The sequence below is a fragment of the Sphaeramia orbicularis genome, chromosome 11 (assembly GCF_902148855.1).
Source record: "Sphaeramia orbicularis chromosome 11, fSphaOr1.1, whole genome shotgun sequence".
NCBI lineage: Eukaryota > Metazoa > Chordata > Actinopteri > Kurtiformes > Apogonidae > Sphaeramia > Sphaeramia orbicularis.
Window position 1 is genome coordinate 10,418,959 of NC_043967.1, and position 20,719 is coordinate 10,439,677.

General features: G+C 39.7%; 1 protein-coding gene across 1 annotated transcript in view; it reads left to right on the forward strand.

Moving 5' to 3' along the window:
* Positions 1–399: 399 nt before the first annotated feature.
* fbxl2 (F-box and leucine-rich repeat protein 2) overlaps positions 400–20,719 on the forward strand; it is a 29,064-nt gene continuing 8,744 nt past the window's right edge. Inside the window, exons 1-7 of the mRNA XM_030147307.1 lie at positions 400–1,002; positions 6,091–6,152; positions 9,155–9,209; positions 10,843–10,917; positions 11,299–11,393; positions 13,750–13,914; positions 14,791–14,917. Coding sequence (XP_030003167.1) covers positions 973–1,002; positions 6,091–6,152; positions 9,155–9,209; positions 10,843–10,917; positions 11,299–11,393; positions 13,750–13,914; positions 14,791–14,917 — 609 coding nt within the window. The 5' untranslated portion in view covers positions 400–972. The remainder of the gene's footprint in view (positions 1,003–6,090; positions 6,153–9,154; positions 9,210–10,842; positions 10,918–11,298; positions 11,394–13,749; positions 13,915–14,790; positions 14,918–20,719) is intronic.

Genomic DNA, 20,719 nt, shown 5'->3' on the forward strand with positions numbered 1-20,719 from the left:
TTTGTCTGGGTCGAAGACTGAATGTGACACATGTGGGATGGAATAAATACATCTGGCATTTCACATGATGTGTGTGTGTGTGTGTGTGTGTGTGTGTGTGTGTGTGTGTGTTTCCTTCTCCCTTCCTTCTTTCCTCCCTTCCCTCCTTTCCTTTCCTTGAATCAGACACACAGACAAGGTTCGTGTCAGGTCACGAATCCACGCTGCCATTCCCGCGACTGCCACAAAAAACGCGGCCACAACAAAAACGACACATAAATCCGCCCACTGTCGCCACATTTCTAAAATCTCTGCAAAGACCCCCACAATCAAAACAAATCGACCACGCGTGCCTTTTCCCGCAGCAATGACGTCACGTAGACCCTCCCCCTTCCCCGCAAGTAAACAGATAACATTGAGGAAAACGTTGATGTCAGTCGCCATAATGAGCGTTTGATACCGAAAATATGAAGTGCACGGCGAACGACGAGCTCCGTTGAGTGTTTCCCGTGTGTTTTTATCAGATTTAGGAGATCTGGGGCCAGCTGACTCGCGCCGGGGCGATGAAGGGAGAGGCGGAAGTGAAGTCACTTGACAGACCGTCCATGTTATTATTGTTATTTTGGTAGCCCTGTGATGAGACGGGCTGCGGAGCCGCTGGTCTCCGAGACGACGACCGTCAACGGCACCTTACCCTGCCCTACCGTACCGCAGGCCAGCGGTCCCGGTCCCCTACCACCGTACCGACACCGCCGCCGCCACCAGCAGCACCGCTGACCCGGAGAGAGGAGCCTCGCTGACGGCTGGGGGGGAGAGGAGGAGGAGGAGGAGGTGGAGGTGGTGGAGGAGGGTGTGAGGACCCAGCTCCGGCTCTGCTCCCCTATTACTCTGACCGACCAAAAATAAAACGGCGACAAAAACAATAACGGCATTTCGTCCAACGGCTCGACTGGTGTCTGCGCGGTGTGTAACCGGGGACGTGCCGCCGCAGACATGAACGGTATCACCAAGGGCCGGTTCGAGGTATGACACAGGGAGTGGACCACCAACGGTTAAACTGTTTGTTTCTAGTGGACGTGGGAGTCGTGGGCTTGTATAAGCAAAGTGTGTGTGGATGTGTGTGTGTGTGTGTGTCCAGCCGTGTGCCCTGCTCCTGATTTAACATGCAGTCGGGATCCGAGGCGTTTTGTTGGTCAAGGGTAATCCGAAATCCTGTTATTGTCCTGCCGCACCAGTAGACAGCGACAACATGGAGCTCAGGACTGCGGGACAGGAGGGCTGTGGCTCAGGGATTGTCAATATATCAGGGCCGAGGCTGGCACTGTCGCCTGAGGATACAGGCTTTCGAGGGGCAGTCTGGGATACAGATGGGAGAGTAATGTTGTAAATACAAGCAGCAGTCAGTTTAGTCATCATCACTTGGATTTGGCAGATAACACTGCAACCCCCCCCCCCCCCCCCTCACATGACACCACCTCCTACCTGTAAATGACAGGTATCATGGGAGAGGTGGAGGAGATGGTGGTGATGAGGGTGGGGGTCTCTGTCCTCTTGCCTTTTTGTGTCTTCTAGTCAGGAATCATCAGGACTATGGTGCAAAACATAGAATACCTGAGTGCTATTTGTGTTCCCTCCCACACCCTTTCCATCTCACCATGACACACTGGAGATAATTTGCTGGGTAAACACTCACACACACCATTTCATACATGTCACAGCTGCAGCAGATGAAGACTATGCAAGGAAAAGTAGCAATATCTCAAAACTTCCAGTCGATATTTCTGAAGCATTTTGCATCAGCTACCAAAAAATGCAAGGATGTATGCCACCTTTAGTGCTGTTATTTTTGCAAGGTTGTAATGCACATATATATATATTCCTCAGCCTCCATGTTCAAATACAGCACAAGAGATGTTCACACTGTTTTAAAAACTCACACACAAAAACAAATTAGAGCTGAATGGCTTATACAGGCAAAAGTCAGTATTTAGTGAAACCTCTGTTCCCATGACAGAGAGTAGCCCAAACAATAAGAAACAATTGACATAAAACGTGAAGATTAGTGCAGTAAATCTCATACTGTCGGCACAAAAGAACTCAAGGCATGAAAAGTGCAAAGGGAAGTCACATTAAATACTTGCCACTCCTGTCTGTAGAAACAATAATTTAATGTTTTTTGCATATTTTCTGTGTATTCTGGTTGTATCTTGATACAGAGGCTGAGAAATGCAAAAGGTATGGTCATTATAACTGTGGTGAAATGACAAACTAAATGGTGGTTGAAGACTTTTCTGCAGTTCAGTTAAACACATTTTCTATAAATGTAAGTGAAAGCAGAGGAGTTAGTTTGAAATACTCAGAAACTGCCCTTACTGTACTTGTTTACAATTATTTAGTCTAGTTTACTGTGGTGGTGTTGTCATCATCAGGTCATTGTCTCATCGAATCTTGAATCAGTCCCCATCCAACTAGTTGCATTTACACATTTCTCTGAAATATTGTTAAGCCATAATTGAGATTCTTTACACTTTGACTTAATGGCACCTGACATGTCAGTAGTTTGAGCAGTGTGTGTGTGTGTGTGTGTGTGTGTGTGTGTGTGGATGGATATGAACCTTCAAGGTGGTACTGTTGTGTGTGTATTGCCATATCAGGGGATTTCCAACATAACTATAAGTGACTTAAAACAGATGAAAAGTACTGTAGGAAGCAACCTGTTGTGGTTGTTGTATGGATGTTAGAAGAACAGACTGAGTGGACTGGACAAGAGTAAAGGCTAACATAGTGGAGTCAGGGGGACATGGGCATGTGGCCTAAGGGAGATGTTTCCACCAACCCCTTTGAGGTGCTGCTTTCCAGGCTGAAAATCATAAAGTGTTATGCAAAATAATTTATTTACAATGTTAATGTGGCAGTGAAAGAAGCCTGTAGATCTGTTATAGAACTGATTAGAATAATTTCCAGTTGGTTGTACGCTGTTACAGAATAGGAGTACGACTGCAGAGAGAGGAACTCCCTGCTTGGGAATGCTGCTCTGCTGGCACAGGGTACAAGCACCCCACAACGCTCAAGTGATAATTTTAATGAAGCATGCACACCAGAGATAGTATGAACTTTGCAGCCATAACACCATAGCTATGACTGAGTGCGTTTACACAACAATAATGTATTCAAGGAATTTCATCTGGCTGCTTCATCAGCTGCGTATGAAAGGAAAATGAGATGTACCAGTAATATAAATATGTCTGTCTATCAGTGTGACAGTTATTTTTGTCATTAGATTAAGACGGGTGCAAAATATTAAATAATGAAACCACCCTCCTGTGTGGGGAGCTTAAACACACTGTTTATTTCTGTGGTTATTATTGGGTAATCTTGTTATGTCACCAATATATTAAACTGAAGTGTAACAGTATACACGTTTAACAACATAAAAGGCTTAAAATATTACTGCTTTTGCTGTCTACCTGTAGATTGTGTTTGTCTGTTTGAAGGAGAGGTCAAAGGTGAACGATGTGTTGCAGAGGTGCCGCGGTATTAAGTCTAAATTTAGTTCTAAATCCTAAGCCACCTCTGGCTTTAGAGGGACACGAGTCAATAAAGGCCTCGTCTGCAAGCTGGCCAAGTCCTCTTCCTAACATCTCATTTGTCTGCAAGCAGTACTGGCAAATGATTAGGGTCAATTGAATTCACTTTTCTCCACAGACAGGATTCTATATATAACAGAAGCTGGAAGTCACATGATCATGACAAAGGCTATATTCTTAGTGTTTGTGTAAATATTCTGTGGAAACTTCATTGGCATTTTTAAAGAGTGTAACAGTGGAGAACCAGTGATGGAGAGGGTTTGAGTAGTCTCCTGGATCAAGTGTTGTATAGTTAATTAATACACCCAGACTTCCATTGTCAACGACTCTGCATTTTTGTCACCTGAGTGTAGATGTTAAAATGTAAACCAGCTGAGTTAATAATCGTCTGCTGGGCCTTGACTGGACCAACTCCCTGTCTTTTGTCTTTTTGACCCCACTTCCTCTCCAAAGGCCCTTACTTCCTCCCTCCCTCTTCCCCTCCCCTCTCATTTTTTCACTCTCTGATTTTCAAAACAACTTTTGCACATTTTTCCTTGATACCTTTTTTTATTTGCTGCTTCTTCCTCTTTTTTTTTTTCCCTCCCCCCCTTTCCTCTCTTCTCTGCTTTTTCGATTTCTCTTTCGAAGGAGCAATCTGGAGCCCAGAAATCAACCTTTTGGTCCTCTCATGCCTTTTTTTTTTCTCTCTCCAATTTGTCTTTTTATATTTCAGTGTTTGTGTTTGGATGTGAAACAGCAGGGAGCCCCCTCATTAGATACAGTTTCGGTGTCTTTGAGGATACACAAGTGCAACACTGGCAGGGATGTGTGCGCAGAGGCACAGGGAATGTGGGTGTTTGTTGCCGTGATTTAAATTCATGGCTGAATACTACAGCCCACCTGATCTGGAATGTTCTGCCTCTGTTCTTCACACACAGAAGTCTGATTTGAATCACCTGCGAGTGTGCAAGCATAGAGTGTGAGTGTGTGTGTGAGTGTGTGTGTGTCCCACTCAGCAGATGGCCAGACATCCAGCGAGTAGACTAATTGAGATAAGCATGCCAACAAGCTGACCAGGCTAACAGAATTCTAATCTTGTAAGGAGGGGGCACGGAAAGCCAAATGTAGCTCTGGATTGTTTATTAGCATAGCTTAAGCATGTAATAGGTTTTTTGCAAAGATCATGCAGGGGTTTATTGACTTTTAATGCTGGCAGATTCATGAGAGCTCACTTGTTTATTGAAGATTTGTTGGTATTTTTTTGCTTCAAGACATAAAATTCACCACAATTTGACAAATATTGACAATTCGGCTTCATAATTGTTCTAAAGGACCTTGGACAACGAGGCTCATTTTAGGTATAATGACAGACATTAAGATATCATTCATATTAAACTTAAAGGCCCAGTGTGTAAGATTTACTATGGAGTGTAGCCTAATATTCACAAATATTGTTTCATCAGTGTATAATGACAAGAAAATGAATTGTTGTTCATTACCTTACAATTGAGTTTGCTGAGTTTCTATAGTAGCTCAGAATGGACTTCCTCTTTTTTTAATTTCATAGCAGGTGGCTTCTTACATCAGGGTGCATTACTGTCAGGGCTGAGGAATAAATTTGCAAATTGTGATGTATTTTCATTTGTCTTTTGAGTATTGCATTGCTTATGTCAGTAAAGATGTACATGAATATTCAGTCTGTTAGTCAAAATGGTAAACGTAGTTCGCATCATTTTGAAGAGCTGACTAATTTTTATTTGACATAGGAGGAGATTTATGTTTTACTTCACAGAGTTGCGCAACTAATGTTTATGGCACTGTTTCTGCTTAAGTGCTGAATATGTTCAGTAAAGCCTGTTTATTATTATTATTATTATTGTTATTATTTTTTATTATTTCATTATTATTATTTTTATTGTGGTTTTGGTGAAAAGCATGAGTTAACAATGACGTAGCAACTGATGGACTTGAAGTGGCTGGTTATTTGACCTCAAAAAGTATTTAAAATGTTCCTATTTGTCACCTAACACACTTCCAAATATTATAATGTTTTACTTTATTTTACTCATGCAAATTTTATTATTGTATTCGTTTTGGATGTTCTGCATCTCTGAAATCATCTCCCATTTGTCAGTATTTATTATGTTCTGACCATAAAGAATAGTTAAAATCCACAAATAGCCTTCTGGTTTCAGTATAAATCACCTTTTAGATTGGAATCAAATAATGTTTAAGCATTTACCATGATAATTATTCATAGTTTTTGCAGGTTTGTGTAGCCCAGAAGGGACAAAACAAGCACTGTCTTTGTTTCATGGTTTTTCCAGCCACCATAGATGAGGGTGAACGGGGGTCTGCTCTATTTTCAGTTGGGGTTTCTAGGATAATAATGACACTCTTTCACCTTTGTTTTTTTTCTGTTGCCATTGTAACAGCTTGTACTTGGTCTTTATCCCATTGTCTCCACTCCAGTCTTTGACCACCTCAAATTACATGACACCCACAAACACTTGCACCTTATGTTTGCCTTTTGTCTCGACAGGTGTTCTCAAACAGCGATGAAGCCCCCATTAACAAGAAGCTCCCCAAAGAGCTTCTTCTTAGGTAAGACTTATAACACGCACACATCTACCAGTCCACACATGTACACACAAAACACCACAATATACCCCAGGACAGTAGTTTAGGTCACAGTTACTCATTAGCAGAAGCAGCCTTGAACATTTACTGAATGTGCAGGAGTGTTTGGTTTATCACAAGTTGTGTGTGAGTGTGCTCCTTGTCACTTTTTCTATGATGTATATTGGTCACTAGTCTGAAATTAGTGTTTGTTGACCGTATGACCTAGAGACCAATATTATGTCCTAGAGCAGCTGTGAATGGCCCATAAATCGAACACATGCACTCACCCGTGTTCATCCTCCACACTGATTTATATGGATTTTTCTATGTGTGAGCAGATGTACATCTGAAAGGTCTGCACCTACATGCTCCTCTGCAGATATGTGATGTGGATTGTTTATTTTTGGACACAAGTTGTGCATGTTTTTTGCGTGTGTAGTTGTGTAAAACAGTCTTAGGCCTATGCAAACTGTATGTCTCTGTCAATGTGTGTCTGTGTGTGCTATAAATAGCTTGTCTTAGCTGGTGGGGAATTCCGCAGTGCTGTGCTCTTCTGCTGCTCCAGCTGTGCTCCACAGAGACTACCAGTACGCCCATTACCACCAGCAACACTTTCAGCAGTAGACGGGAAAAAATATGTACTCGCACATATTCAGTCACATGATCTAGTACACATGTGTCACAATATCAGCAGTGGAAAAAAAGCCTTACTGAGAAAGCGGCAAATTGGTCTTAAACCGTGGAAAGTGGGTGAACTACATGTCGTGTTACCATGGTGAATGTTATGCTTATTTGTGTGATGCATCTTTACACATTTAGTGTAAAAAAAGTAATCAAAAGTTGTTGTTTTTTTTATTTTATGTAAAAAAAAAAATCTCCTAATTAATCTCTTAATTTGCTTTGTGTTCTCATTAACATGGAAAGTTTAATGCATCGTCCTTCTACCTGGCTTTTTTTTTTTTTTTTTTACTTCAGTCCGCCTTTCAGCTGGTGCATTGTAAACAGCTGTTATCTGGGCCAGTGCAGCATGGATTTAAAGTGTGAAAACTGTGCCATGATATAGAACCTTAGTCAAGCCTCAGAGAGTTCAGGGTCTTCTTACCCAAAACCACTGACTCAGCACCCTCCCAAACACCCAAATTCATGTCTGACTGGAGTTACTATAGCAACCAGTCCGAGACTCATAGTGAAGGCTTGACTCTCTCTTATGTAGCCATGCTTGAAGGGCCAGGTGTACATTTTGTCAACAAATGGGACTATGTTCCATTAAAATCCCATTATTTCTCACAAGAACAAACAACAAAATGAGCAGGATTCGACAGAGCAAAGCCTATGGATTTATTTTCTATCCTGCAAGTATTACGGTGCATGTCATTGAAGAACATACAGTTCTCATAATGTTGTCCCCGCTTTGCTTGTTATTTTATCACCTTTCTCCCGTTTCTTTATCTTTCCTATCACTTTGTCATAAATACGTAAGCCAGTGTCAGTCACAGAACGTGACTCAGAATGGAACTCACCAATTCACACACTGATTAATTGCTTCCCTGCTGGAATGATTAACAGAAGTATTCTGTGGTTGATAAAAGGCCTCCCTCACACATAATGGAAAGTTAGATTCTGTTTGATTAAAACAGACAATCAATGATCAGCATCAAAGCCATTAACCAGTTAATAGAACGGAGATCGATGAGTGTTCACTTGACTGGTCAGGTTCTCCGACAGCCTTCAAACCCCTCAATGTGTTTATCTAGGTGTTCCTTACAACGTGTGGGTGCATGGAACAACATTTGTGCATAAGGTTCTTTGGAGATTTCATATTAAAATGACAGACTGCGAGAAAAGACATTGCATTTTGGGATGTTAAATCTGATCTACAGTTGACTTTATCATGACAATGCATTATGTTTCCCATTCAGGTTCAGTCTCAGTGATTAGGCTACTTCACAGTCCCCCTGCTTAAACTTTAAGCTGGACTCCTGTAAACCACAAATCTGGCTGAAAGGCATGCCAATATGTTGTGCTTTCATTTGCTAACAGATCAAAATCTTCCATCTTAAAACTACAATATGTAAATTTTCCATGTAAAATACCTAAAAATGACTAAAGTACTGACTAAAAATGACTCTTCCCTACATGCACCCACAAATATGGGCACTTACATTTCCAAGAAACAACATGGCAGGAATTCAAAAGACAGATATTTTTCCAAATGTCATTCCGTATGTATATCACCTATGACTGTGTGTATGAGTGAGTGCGCTGGATTATTTTGCTGCATGAAAGTGCTTCCTGATGCGAGACTCTGGTATAGATTATGCAGACATGTCCCAACATGCCCTGGTCCAGCACATAAAAACAGACAGCCTTTGTCTGTGTCTATATGAAGGAAACAATGGCCAGCTCCTGTTTCCTACAGTTAAAAGGACATTCAGACCCCAGCTGGACTCAAAGCTTTGGCACCATGACAATTGTCCAAATACCTCAAATTTACTATAGATTGTCCCTTTAAGGCATCTGTATTAGATGCAGAATACTGTTTGGCTCTGCAGGTATGGGTGTATGGTTTCAGGCATGTGTGTGGCCATCATGTCTTGTCTTTGTGTGTGCATACTGTATACTGTATGTCTGTCTGTCCCAGGCTGTCTGTGGCCTTGCCTGTCTGAGTGCCAGAGATTACTCATTGGCAGATTAATGGATTGAGCTGACCCAGTAGCCTGCTGCATGCGGCCCTTTGTGGCCGACCGGCTCACAGCTCAAACACTGCCCGTCTGTGGGGCTCTCCTGCAACCCACCAACACAGGGGATTGTTCTGTTTTCACCCGACATAACCCATACATTAAATCACGCAAAAGACTCACATAAGAAAATATATGTTTTATATGCTGCTTTATACACACTCACATCAACAACATTTTTTTTTTTTGTCTGAGAATGATCACAAAATGAGACAAACTCATGCTCTCTTTTGTCTTTCTCTCTAGAATATTCTCCTACCTAGATGTGGTTACCCTCTGTAGGTGTGCCCAAGTATCCAAGGTAAGCACCTCTCGCTACACCTCCAAATCCACCTACTGACAAGTGATACTTTGAATGGATTTATGCAATTTAAAACTTAGGAATGTTCACCATTGTTGAATTTTCTAGAAAACTCTATAATATAGCGCCATCTGCTGGTTGAGTGTAAGTGCTTTATCACAGTGCACTGCAGCTGAAAACCACTTATGAATGGGTTGTGTGTGAATTAAAAACAAGGCCTTGGCATGTGGACTATGAACGCAGAGCTGTGGAGGCTGTCCCTTTTACAACAGCATGTACCCCTGTAGGACTGGTGTTTCTGCATATACCCACAAAATCAAAGGCAAACTAGTAGCACGTTTAATATGTGCTTTAAAATAGTGAATATGTTGGTGTTTTGGTTCTTTTTTTTGGCTCAGGTGGGCAGTTTTTTTTTTTTTTCAAAATTTCTACCCAATAAATAAGATGAAGTGAAAACAGCAGCTGAAACAAGAAGTGCTCTTGCCAGTGTGTAGTAGGATTGTTTTAGTTAATGAAACGTAAGACTTAATAAGATGAAATGCAATACAGTATACAATGAAAATAACAGATTTCAAAAACACAAAGACTAAATAGAAACTACAGTGGACAATGCAGTGTGAAAGAAAGTACAATTTCTGATTCATTTTGTAAAGCAACATGAATAGTGTTTAAGAATAAAATGGACTTTCACACACACACACACACACACACACACACACACACACACACACACAGCATTGACCATATTGCTTGAAAGCTACAACTAAATGTAAACTAAAACTCATCTCTTCCTCTCAAATGACATTTATTTATCATGGACACAACAGTAGTTTTGACCTGAAATATTTGAATATCCACAAGTACCACCTTACATTGTAGTGCTTGTTGCAGTGAAAAAAAGTGGCTTTTTTTTATAGTAAAAAATAAAACAACAAAAAAGAAAAAGAAAGCAGAAATACAATATGGGTATAAAACTATAATCTGTACAGCAGTATTAGGTGTGAGAACAATGCATATTCTGACATAGTTTTCATTTAAACATATTGTGTTGGAATATTCTAAAATTTTGTGAATGGAGCATTTTTTTCAGTAAGACGTATGGATTATGCCAATATTATGCAGAGCTGCATGTAAATGGGAATATTAGCGGATTATTCATTTTATCATTATCCATGTAAACAGCTTAGTGGATTTTTTTTTTTCTCTTTTTCATAATAAGGCCAAAATCCAAAACTAAGTTGGCAAACAGTCTCATAGTTCTGCCCCTTTACCAGAGAAAGCTCGTAGCGGTCCATCGTGAAGATGAAGTTTTGGGCATTGTAATTACTGAGACCTGGTGTGCACTCACTTTCCAAGACTGCATCAAGCAAAGAGAGAACATGAAAATTAAACTTTAATTTGTATATTTATTGAAGATGGAGAGACTTCACTTGTAAAACTAAATAGGAATAAATGTTTAAAATAATAACAACTTTGATTTGTACACAGCTGAATCCGAAGAGAGCTATGCAGAGGAGTTTGATCCACTCTTAGTTTTTTTTTTTAATAATAACACAGTCACCATTCACTGTCCCCCACCTCTGTCTGACCTACTTGTCTGTCTCTGTCCACAACCTGTCTCTCACCCTCTCAGGCGTGGAATGTCCTGGCCTTAGACGGCAGCAACTGGCAGAAGATCGACTTGTTCAACTTTCAGACAGACATAGAGGTGAGGGGTGTGTTTATACATGAGAGAGAGAGAGAGAGTTGGAGAAAGAAAGGAAAGGAGGGGTCGAGTGGACAGTGTGTGTGTGTGTGTGTGTGTGTGTGTGTGTGTGTGTGTGTGTGTCTGTGAGTGTGTGTGTGCATACGTACACGTACAGCATGTGTGTGAATGCGTGTGCTTGTTGAGTAGCATTATCCAGCCCAGGGCTTAGTGCTGGGTCAGTAGGCTTTGGTGCCGACTGTGATGTCACAGCTGATCCTCTGTCCTGTGGCCCAAGTCACATTACTTACTCTGTCTCTCTGTCTCTCTCTTTCTCGCTCTCTGTCTTTCTCTCTCTCAATCCATTGGTCTTTGTGTCTGTCTCTCTGTCCCTGTGTCTCTCAGGGCCGGGTTGTGGAGAACATTTCGAAGCGCTGTGGAGGCTTCCTGAGGCAGCTGAGCCTCAGGGGCTGCCTGAGCGTGGGAGATGCCTCTATGAAGTGAGATTTTCCTTGTCTCTCTGGCACATACCGATATAATAAGTGTGGTTGCACTTTGCTCCCCACCCTAAAAAAATTACTCTTATGTTGGTTTGATTACTTGTTTGCTTTTTTCCCCTCGAGGGATTATTTCTAAAACAAACTTTTACTTTAAACTGCTTGTGCTTCTTCCCTCCCAGGGAACTCTGTCCTAGAAGTTTAAATTTATTTAGTCTAATTGTTGTGTACCACACAGAAAACACGAGAAGAACAATAGCAGTGTTATTCTGCCTTAACATAACAATCTACCTTTTATTGACATTGTTTAGCTCAAAACTTTTTAACAGTTAAAAGTGGAATTAAAATTAAATATACAATTAATTGTCGACTATTGAACAACTGTTTTGATGATGAATTTATTACTTTGTTATTACTTTTTTTATTAAAAAACTATTTGGTTCAAGCGTCATAATATTTGGATATTTTCTGGTTTCTTTCAGCCTATTTGACAGTAAACTGAATATCTTTAGGATTAGACATTTGAGAAACACTGATTAGAATTTTTCACTGTGTTCTGATATTTTGAAGTTCATACATCTAGGGCAGGAGCAGCCAACCCTGGTCCTGGAGAGCCACTATCCTGCATGTTTTAGATGTATCCCTCTTCCAAAACACCTGAGTCAAATGATAAGCTTATCATGAAGCTCTGCAGAAGCCTGGTAATGGCTGTCAGGTGTGCTGGAAAAAGGAAACATCTAAAACATGCAGGATAGTAGCTTTCCAGGACCAGGGTTGGCCACCCCTGATCTAGGGTGTCACCATATTGACATCGGGGTTGATGATTATTGTAATTGCAATATATAATAATTGCAATGAACAGTATTGTCTCTTCTCGGCGGTCGTGGCTCAGTTGGTAGAGCGGGTCGTCCAATAACCGAAGGGTTGGCGGTTCGAATCCCGCTCTGTCCTAGTCAGTCCGTTGTGTCCTTGGGCAAGACACTTCACCCTCCTTGCCTCCAGTGCCACCCACACTGGTGTATGAATGTTTGGTGGTGGTCAGAGGGGCCGTAGGCGCAAAATGGCAGCCACGCTTCTGTCAGTCTGCCCCAGGGCAGCTGTGGCTACAGATGTAGTTTACCACCACCAGAGGGAGAATGTGAGAGCGAATGAATAATGGGTCAATAATGTAAAGCGCTTTGGGTGTCTAGAAAGGCGCTATATAAATCCAATCCATTATTATTATTATTATTCTGTTAACTTTATGTCCCCACATGGAATAAATCCAATACTAGTATAATTATACTTTACTGTACTGTACTGATGAGGACACGTAAGGTAGTTCCACAGTAGAGGAAGAATAGGGAGTAACTTGATGATTTCATCAACAGAGCTGCATTTAAATGGTGTAAAACCATGTGAATATAATGGAGAAATATGTTATTTCTCTCTAGTTTTGTCCTGTTATTATTCAGGTGAATGTAAACTGTAATTTTATTATGTAAAATAATCATGGTTCGTTCACATAATTATGATGTTATTATTATGTGATAATTATGATAGGCCTAAAACATGATTGATTGGGAAAATAATCAATTGATTAATCCAGTCCTACTTACAAGTATCTTTGAGCAGTTATACGTGTTTTTTTTGTTGGTTTTTTTGGTACTTTTAGATTATTGAGTTTGATCCAAACCAATGGTGCAGGTGTGAAACTTCTTTTACCACTGTGTCGATCAAAGAGGGTCCCTACCAAAAGAGTTGGAACAAAGTGAACTATGGATTACTTAGCATACGGTGTCAGAAACTCCTCCTGGATGGTTTGGAGTAGTTGCAAGAAGATAGATAGATAGATAGACAGATAGATAGATAGATAGATAGATAGATAGATAGATAGATAGATAGATAGATAGATAGATAGATAGATAGATAGATAGATAGATAGATAGATAGATAGATAGATAGATAGATAGATAGATAGATAGATCAGTTGATCAATCTAAGTTATGCAAAGTTGATTGCACAAAAGAAGAAAACACATGATGTAGGTATACCATACAAACTTGTGAATTACATGCAGAAAATTACAGAGTGAAAGTAAAACTAACAAAACTTATTGTATATGATGGAACAAAAACATGACCTGTGGTTCGTGTGTGCTGTTCTTTGGAGGGTGAAACTTTAATATAACAGTAGTATGTGACAAAAATAAATATCCATTAGCGTAACAGGAACCTCCCGAGGGCCTGGAGACAACCATTCCATAACATTCTGTTAATTGGCTCCTCAGTTACTCCCAGCATCTGAGTTCTTATTTATTGAATGAAGAGAGTCCTGAGTAATTCCTCTCCTCCTTCTTTACTGCTCACCTGTTTCCCAGGACGTTTGCCCAGAACTGTAGAAACATCGAAGTTTTGAACCTGAACGGCTGCACCAAGATCACAGACAGCACCTGCCTCAGCCTCAGCAAGTTCTGCTCCAAACTCAAACACCTAGATCTCACTTCCTGTGTGTCCATCAGCAACCACTCTCTCAAGGCCCTCAGGTAGCACCCATACACTCTCCCCATCCCTGATCTTCTCCTCACAAACCGCACACATTCAACATCACGTGCACCTGTTGCTGTTGTTGTGCATTTCAGAGCTAGATCTTCAACCTATTTTGGAAGTCCATACGTTTAATTGTTTTTTTAACTGATAGAGGAATAGGAACGTCAAGATGTCTGTCAAAAACATGAAATGTTTTGGGTTTGCAACAGATTTCTGATATCTGATTAGAGACTTGATTAAAAAAAAAAAAAACATCTCAAAATTTCTGCTGGTCATCCCTGGAATAATGACTGGAAATTCACTTCCCAGAAAAAGTTGCTTTGTGATATTCAGGAAATTAGGATTAAAATGCTTGGGGAAAAAGCAGTCTATTACTTAAGTATAAACAAAAATTATAAACATATTTCCGCATAAAAAAATAACAAGTGTAGTGCCTAAAATGAAATGTAATTTAAAGAAACGACAAAGATCCCTTTGTGCACAGATACATTCAGGAACATTACCACCAGCCACAGATCCTGTTGACAGGATTAATGTCACTCCAGAGGAGGACAGACTCTGTTGGCTGTGTAAACTAGGTGAAGTTAAAATTGAGCTTCATTTTTTATTTTATTGCTCTGTCAACAAAGACATAAGGGATTTGCTGTAAGATTATGGAAAACTCTGCTTTAACACTGGAAGCTTTTTTTTAGTAGCAGATTTAATTTTTGTAACTCAGAAAAGATGACAAATGTTTTGCTAAAGACTGAACTGTAAAATAACCTATGATCTTCTAATGAAATGAAGTAGTTGTCTTGGTAACTTCCAAACCCAAGGAGTCAACATCTGATAGTACTGAACACAGTGGTTTTTTTTTTTTTTGTCTTTTTTAGTGATGGCTGCAGAATGTTGGAGATGTTGAACCTGTCGTGGTGTGACCAAATTACACGTGATGGCATCGAGGCCCTGGCCAGAGGCTGCACTGGTTTACGAGCGTTGTTCCTCAGAGGCTGCACACAGGTACGACACGGACTAAAAGACATGCACATGCAGCGTTCATTGTGCATCATCAGTTTTCGTCTTCTGAATTTTCTGAGGCATCCTGGTCAAGTAGAGCATTCTTCTATTTCAGTGTTTCTCAATTTTTTTTGAACTAAGGCCCTCTAACGGCATCATGAGCCTCCTGCCGCTGTCCCCCCATCCCCGAAAAAATGTGGAATGAGGGGAGGGGTTATTCTGAAAGCAGTGCAACAAACCTGGGTTGACAACCACTGTTATATTTGAAATGTTGTTATATTTTTATTGTATAGGCTAGCTATTTTTCTGGCTATGTCTTTTTTCTATCTATCTATCTAATTATCTATCTATCTATCTATCTATCTGTCTGTCTGTCTGTCTGTTTGTCTAAATTGGCAATACGTATCAGAAATTCACTTTTAACTCTACTTCATTTTTTTGTATTTTTTTTATTTGTATTTCATTTCATTGTATTTCAGTATTTACATAAATCTTTTTCTCTATGGCTCCTTTCACAACCAGTTATGAGTTGTTATATTACATAAAAACACATACAAACACAGGAAACAAAATCATATGCAGTAAAAACAGGGACTTTCAACAATGATAAAACAAGAGATAAAACATAAAATGATAAACGCTGTAGACAATATCAACATCAACCATTTGAATACACAGTATAAAAATATTACACATGAGTGCTAGACTGTACAGGTGTCTTTTTAGAAGTGTTGTAAACTGAAGCACTAACTCACCTCATTTAATACCAAGTGGGAGTTTGTTCCACAGTGTTTGGAGAAAAAAACTGTAAAAACAATAATCACCCTTTATTTTTAAATCTAGATTATAGAACTTTTAACTGTATTTGCTCTGACGATCTGAGTGGGTCTCAGAGCAGAGTAAGGGGGTTTGCTGATGGTCTGAAAAGTACATCAGAGCCAGATCATGTAGGGTTTTACACCAAGTCATCATTAGAATCTAAAAAAAGAAGTCTGTAATAGATGAGGAACCAGTGTAAGGACATATTCTGATATCCTCTCTGTTTTGTCCACTTTGGATTTATTTTAAAAATAGGTATGTCTGGCTCAGTAAAATGCATAATTATGTCTAGAAAATCATTTTGAACCATGTTCAGTGATACATGACTCAGTTGTTGAAGCACAAACAGCAATATCAAGCATCTTCAAAACTAACCCCTTTTAGCGTGATAATGTCTGTAATACTAAGTATGTAACTCTTTTATATTTAGAGTGACATGATTTACTCAACTGGAAAGGAATTCCATTAAAGCAACAATACTTAAGATCATAATAATAACAGACATTTGTAAATAAGACATGTTTAGGTGATCAGTTAGGATGTTCCACTCACTTCTGCATGAAATGTATAATTTTTAGACTTTCTTAGTTTGCCTTTAAATTGAACATCTTGCCCTCCTCGTTGATTCTAAAGCTTGATATATTTTATGAATAAATATAGTGTGTTTAACATGTTTCAAGCAATAGAACCCACAAGGTGGGCAAGAATGTTATTGTAGATTTTAAAAGTCAAACCTGATGATTTTGCTGTATTTTTCCAACATGATATTCAAATGACTTCAGGTCAAAGGTCATACTTAATCATTATATGGAGCTGGATACATATTAAAGGCACTATTTAAAGGGGTCATATTTAGCTTAACCCACTTTTATTAGTCTTTGGCACATTTATTTGTGTATTTGGGGACTGTAATAGTTCAAAAAGTTTGAATTTGAACCCTCCAGGTGCTGCAAAACTATCTTTATATTCATTTTGGTAAAAATCAAGTGGATGTCTACAACCTATTTTAATTCCTGCTTAATTTGTTACGTCTATAGCTAGTTACATCACGACATTTGCACATATAAGGTCAAGACTTCCGACAAACATTTCTCCGAGTACGCCATAATTGTTTGTCAGCAGCAGTTGTAGTCCATACTGAAAATGTGTCCAAATTTCGAGCCGATAACCTAAAATGTTCAGATGTTGGTTGAACGGGACAGAGCAGCACAGTCAACAACCTGGAGGGGGTGGGGCGTGAAGTGGCTCATGTGCATTTAAAGGGCCAGCGCTCAAAACCACTTTTCTGGTGTCATTACTCAGAAATAGGGTTGAAGATGTACCTGTGGAGTAGGGCTGTGCAATTAATCGAAATTCAATTACGATTTCGATTATTAGACGCAACGATTACAAAAATTATGTAATCGAGAAAAAACTATTATTAATTTTGAGTTGTTTTAATTCACGCGCACGCAAGCTACCATGAGCTGCTCTGCCCCGCCCCCCTCTAAGCTACTGCTGCCAGCTAGCCGGCAGGTCCACCCCAAGAGGAAAGTTGTACCTGGCGGTCTGGACAAATGGCAGGAGAATCACAGCAGAAGTGCTTGGTAAACAAAAAAGGCAAGTCAAATTCAATTGTATGGAATCACTTTGGGTTTGATGAAGAAAACGAAGAGCAAAAACACATCACGTGCAAAAAGTGTTTCGTAGTTGTGTCCACACCGACCGGTTACACAACAAACCTTTTTAACCATCTAAAGTTTAACCACCGCCACTGTTATCATAATCTTATGAAAAACTAAAACACATAAAAACAACTTCGTCCGCAATGCAATCTTCAGTTTCCGAATCTCTTTACGCTGCAACTCCCGTATTAACCTAACCCTAACCCGTATAACCCTAATGTACGTATTCTACAGGGTGTTTCAAAAAAAAGTATACACTCAGAAAAATGCCTAAAAAATGAAAGTTCCATAAGTTTCAGAAAATATCTATACAGTTATTGATAGACCAAGGTCTCATGCTTTCATTACCACAATGGCAGGTATCAGCCAAACCACGTGAGTGAGCATGGTCCTTGCACTTTATTGGGATAGAAAATGGCTTGCGCACAGATATGAGAGGGATAAAACAAGATCAGACACCACAATTGGAAAGCTTAGGCAGGTGCTTTAATGCTGTGTAATTTACAAGAAAATTCAGTTAACCCTTTGTCTTCCAGAAGCCTCCAAACTTTGCACCCAGGTTGAGCCATCCAGGCATGACTACATAAATTTCTCGGAAGCTACGAAGCACTGTTTACATTTGTCAGACCACAGTCCATTTTAGGCACTGAACCATCCCGTTGAGTGGCCCCCAAGATCCCCCGATCTTACCCCACTTGACTTTTTCTTGTGGGGCCATCTGAAGTCAAAGGTCTACGTCACTCCGCCAAGAAACCTGGATGACCTGCAGGATCGTATTGAAGCTGAAGTAACTCTTTTGAGGCAGGATGGTGGAATGATAAGGCGTGCGGTTTATGACATGTTAAGGAGGGCAGAGCTGTGCCTGCGAAGAAATGGTGGCCACGTAGAAGACTGAACTGTGTGTGCCTGCGTTCTTTGGCATGGACTACGATCAGAACCAGACGTGCAAGGACTTGCTGTTTGAGTGAAGGAAGGCACAGCCTGGGTGCAAAGTTTGGAGGCTTCTGGAAGACAAAGGGTTAACTGAATTTTCTTGTAAATTACACAGCATTAAAGCACCTGCCTAAGCTTTCCAATTGTGGTGTCTGATCTTGTTTTATCCCTCTCATATCTGTGCGCAAGCCATTTTCTATCCCAATTAAGTACAAGGACCATGCTCACTCACATGGTATGGCTGATAACTGCCATTGTGGTAATGAAAGCATGAGACCTTGGTCTATCAATAACCGTATAGATATTTTCTGAAACTTATGGAACTTTCATTTTTTAGGCATTTTTCTGAGTGTAAACTTTTTTTTGAAACACCCTGTAGATGGCTGATGTATACAGAAGGCCTTAACTGAAACCTTACGGCACGCCACTGAATTTACTATGTTTCATACTACATTGAACATACTTGAATTTATAATTTGCACTTTACGTGAGTTAGTTATTTATTTTTTTAAATTGCTACAGTTCTATGGCAAGTCTATTGCAGTTTAATTACAGTGCACTATTTATTTACAAAAGGAAACATACTTGAATTTACAGTACACTTATTTGCATTCAAAGATTTTTTTGTTTCGTACAAAAGTGAACATACTTTGCTTTAGTGATCAAAGCTTTGTTTATGTTTAAAGAGTATATTTTACATTGTTTTGCAAGAAAAAAATAAACAACTTTAAGGTTAACAAATAACCGTTTTTAATAATCGTGATTTCAGTTATTGCTAAAATAATCATGATTTTTTTTTTTTTCCTATAATCAAGCAGCCCTACTGTGGAGTTGAATTAATGAGGAATTTAGACCCAAGCAGAGCATTTAGAGTTTATGTAGACCACAGGGAAATGTTTTAAAATGCATAATTCCATTTTAAAACAGCAAAATATCACTCCTTTAAGTATTATATGCATGACTGATATGTAAGTTGATAAAATTGCACAAGGGCTTTGATAGGATTTTTAGGAAATATTGCTGGTGCAAGGTGATGGAGTTCAGCTGCTGCTGTAGCAACATCTGGAGGTTTAGATAGTTCAAGATCAACATATGGCATTATAAGGTGTACTCCTCTTAGAGTCAAAAATTCAGCTATTTCTGAGTCAGTCTATGAAACTGGGCCAGGTAGGTAGAGAAAGGAGACAAACCCTTTGACCAGGACTGGAGTGATGATATGTTAGTGAGAAGTCTTGAAACTGCATTTGTTTAATGTGGCATCATTTGGGCGGCCGTGGCTCAGGAGGTAGGGTGGGGTGTCCAATAGCTGAAGGGTTGGTGGTTCGAATCCTGCTCTGTCCTAGTTATGTGTTGTTGTGTCCTTGGGCAAGACACTTCACCCTCCTTGCCTCCAGTGCTGCTACTCAGACTGGTGTATGAATGCATATGAATGTTCGGTGGTGGTCGGAGGGGCCGTAGGCACAAATTGGCAGCCACGCTTCTGTTAGCCTTCCCCAGGGCAGCTGTGGTTACATATGTATTTTACCACCACCAGAGTGAGAATGTGCGAGTGAATGAATAATGGATCCGCGCTTTGAGTATGCGTTCATAGAAAAGCACTATATAAATCTAATCCATCATTATTATTATTATTATTATTATTATTATTGTTTGAGCAAAAATACTAAATATATGCAGGGCTCCAACGGGAAAAATCATCAAGTAGAACTGTGTCGAGTTTTGGAACAGTCACGGAATTTAATTTTGTTGTCCATTAAAAAAAAAAAAAAAAAAGACCTGGTGTAGAAACTGATGGAGGAATATTTGTTGTATTACACTGCTGTCTTTTCTTATGTATAACGGTTCATGTTGTGGAGCTCAACATTTTCTCTTTTGTAAAACTGTGTGTGCAGCATGCATAGCCTTGTACCAAATATTTAATAATAACTTCAAAGCAAAGCCATACAATAATAATCAAATCACTGAAATCCACATTAGCGTGGTTGAGCTGTTGTATCACACCTTGAGGTAAGGAATATGTTTGTGGTTAAAGGCTCTTTTTGAGATGATCAAACAATTTTAAGTCAATTTAGTTTTCAACTCAATGACAAATGTTATTACATAATCTGAATTTTATGTCTTAATACTTAACATTTACTCTTTTCATAGAACCCACAGCAAAGGTTAGGGTTATAACAGAAGACGTGTAGGGCCCAATGCATGCACTAGATTTCATCTGAAAGGGAACCTCTTTTAGTTTCTGTGTTTAACATGCGGCTGAAACACAACCCAAACTGCACCAGGTTAAACATGACTCAAATGTAAACCGAGCCCAAACCCTCAAATGGGTTGCAAGTGACCTGGTGGACGTTGAGAAGTTAAAATGTCTTAAATCAGATTTTTACAGGTT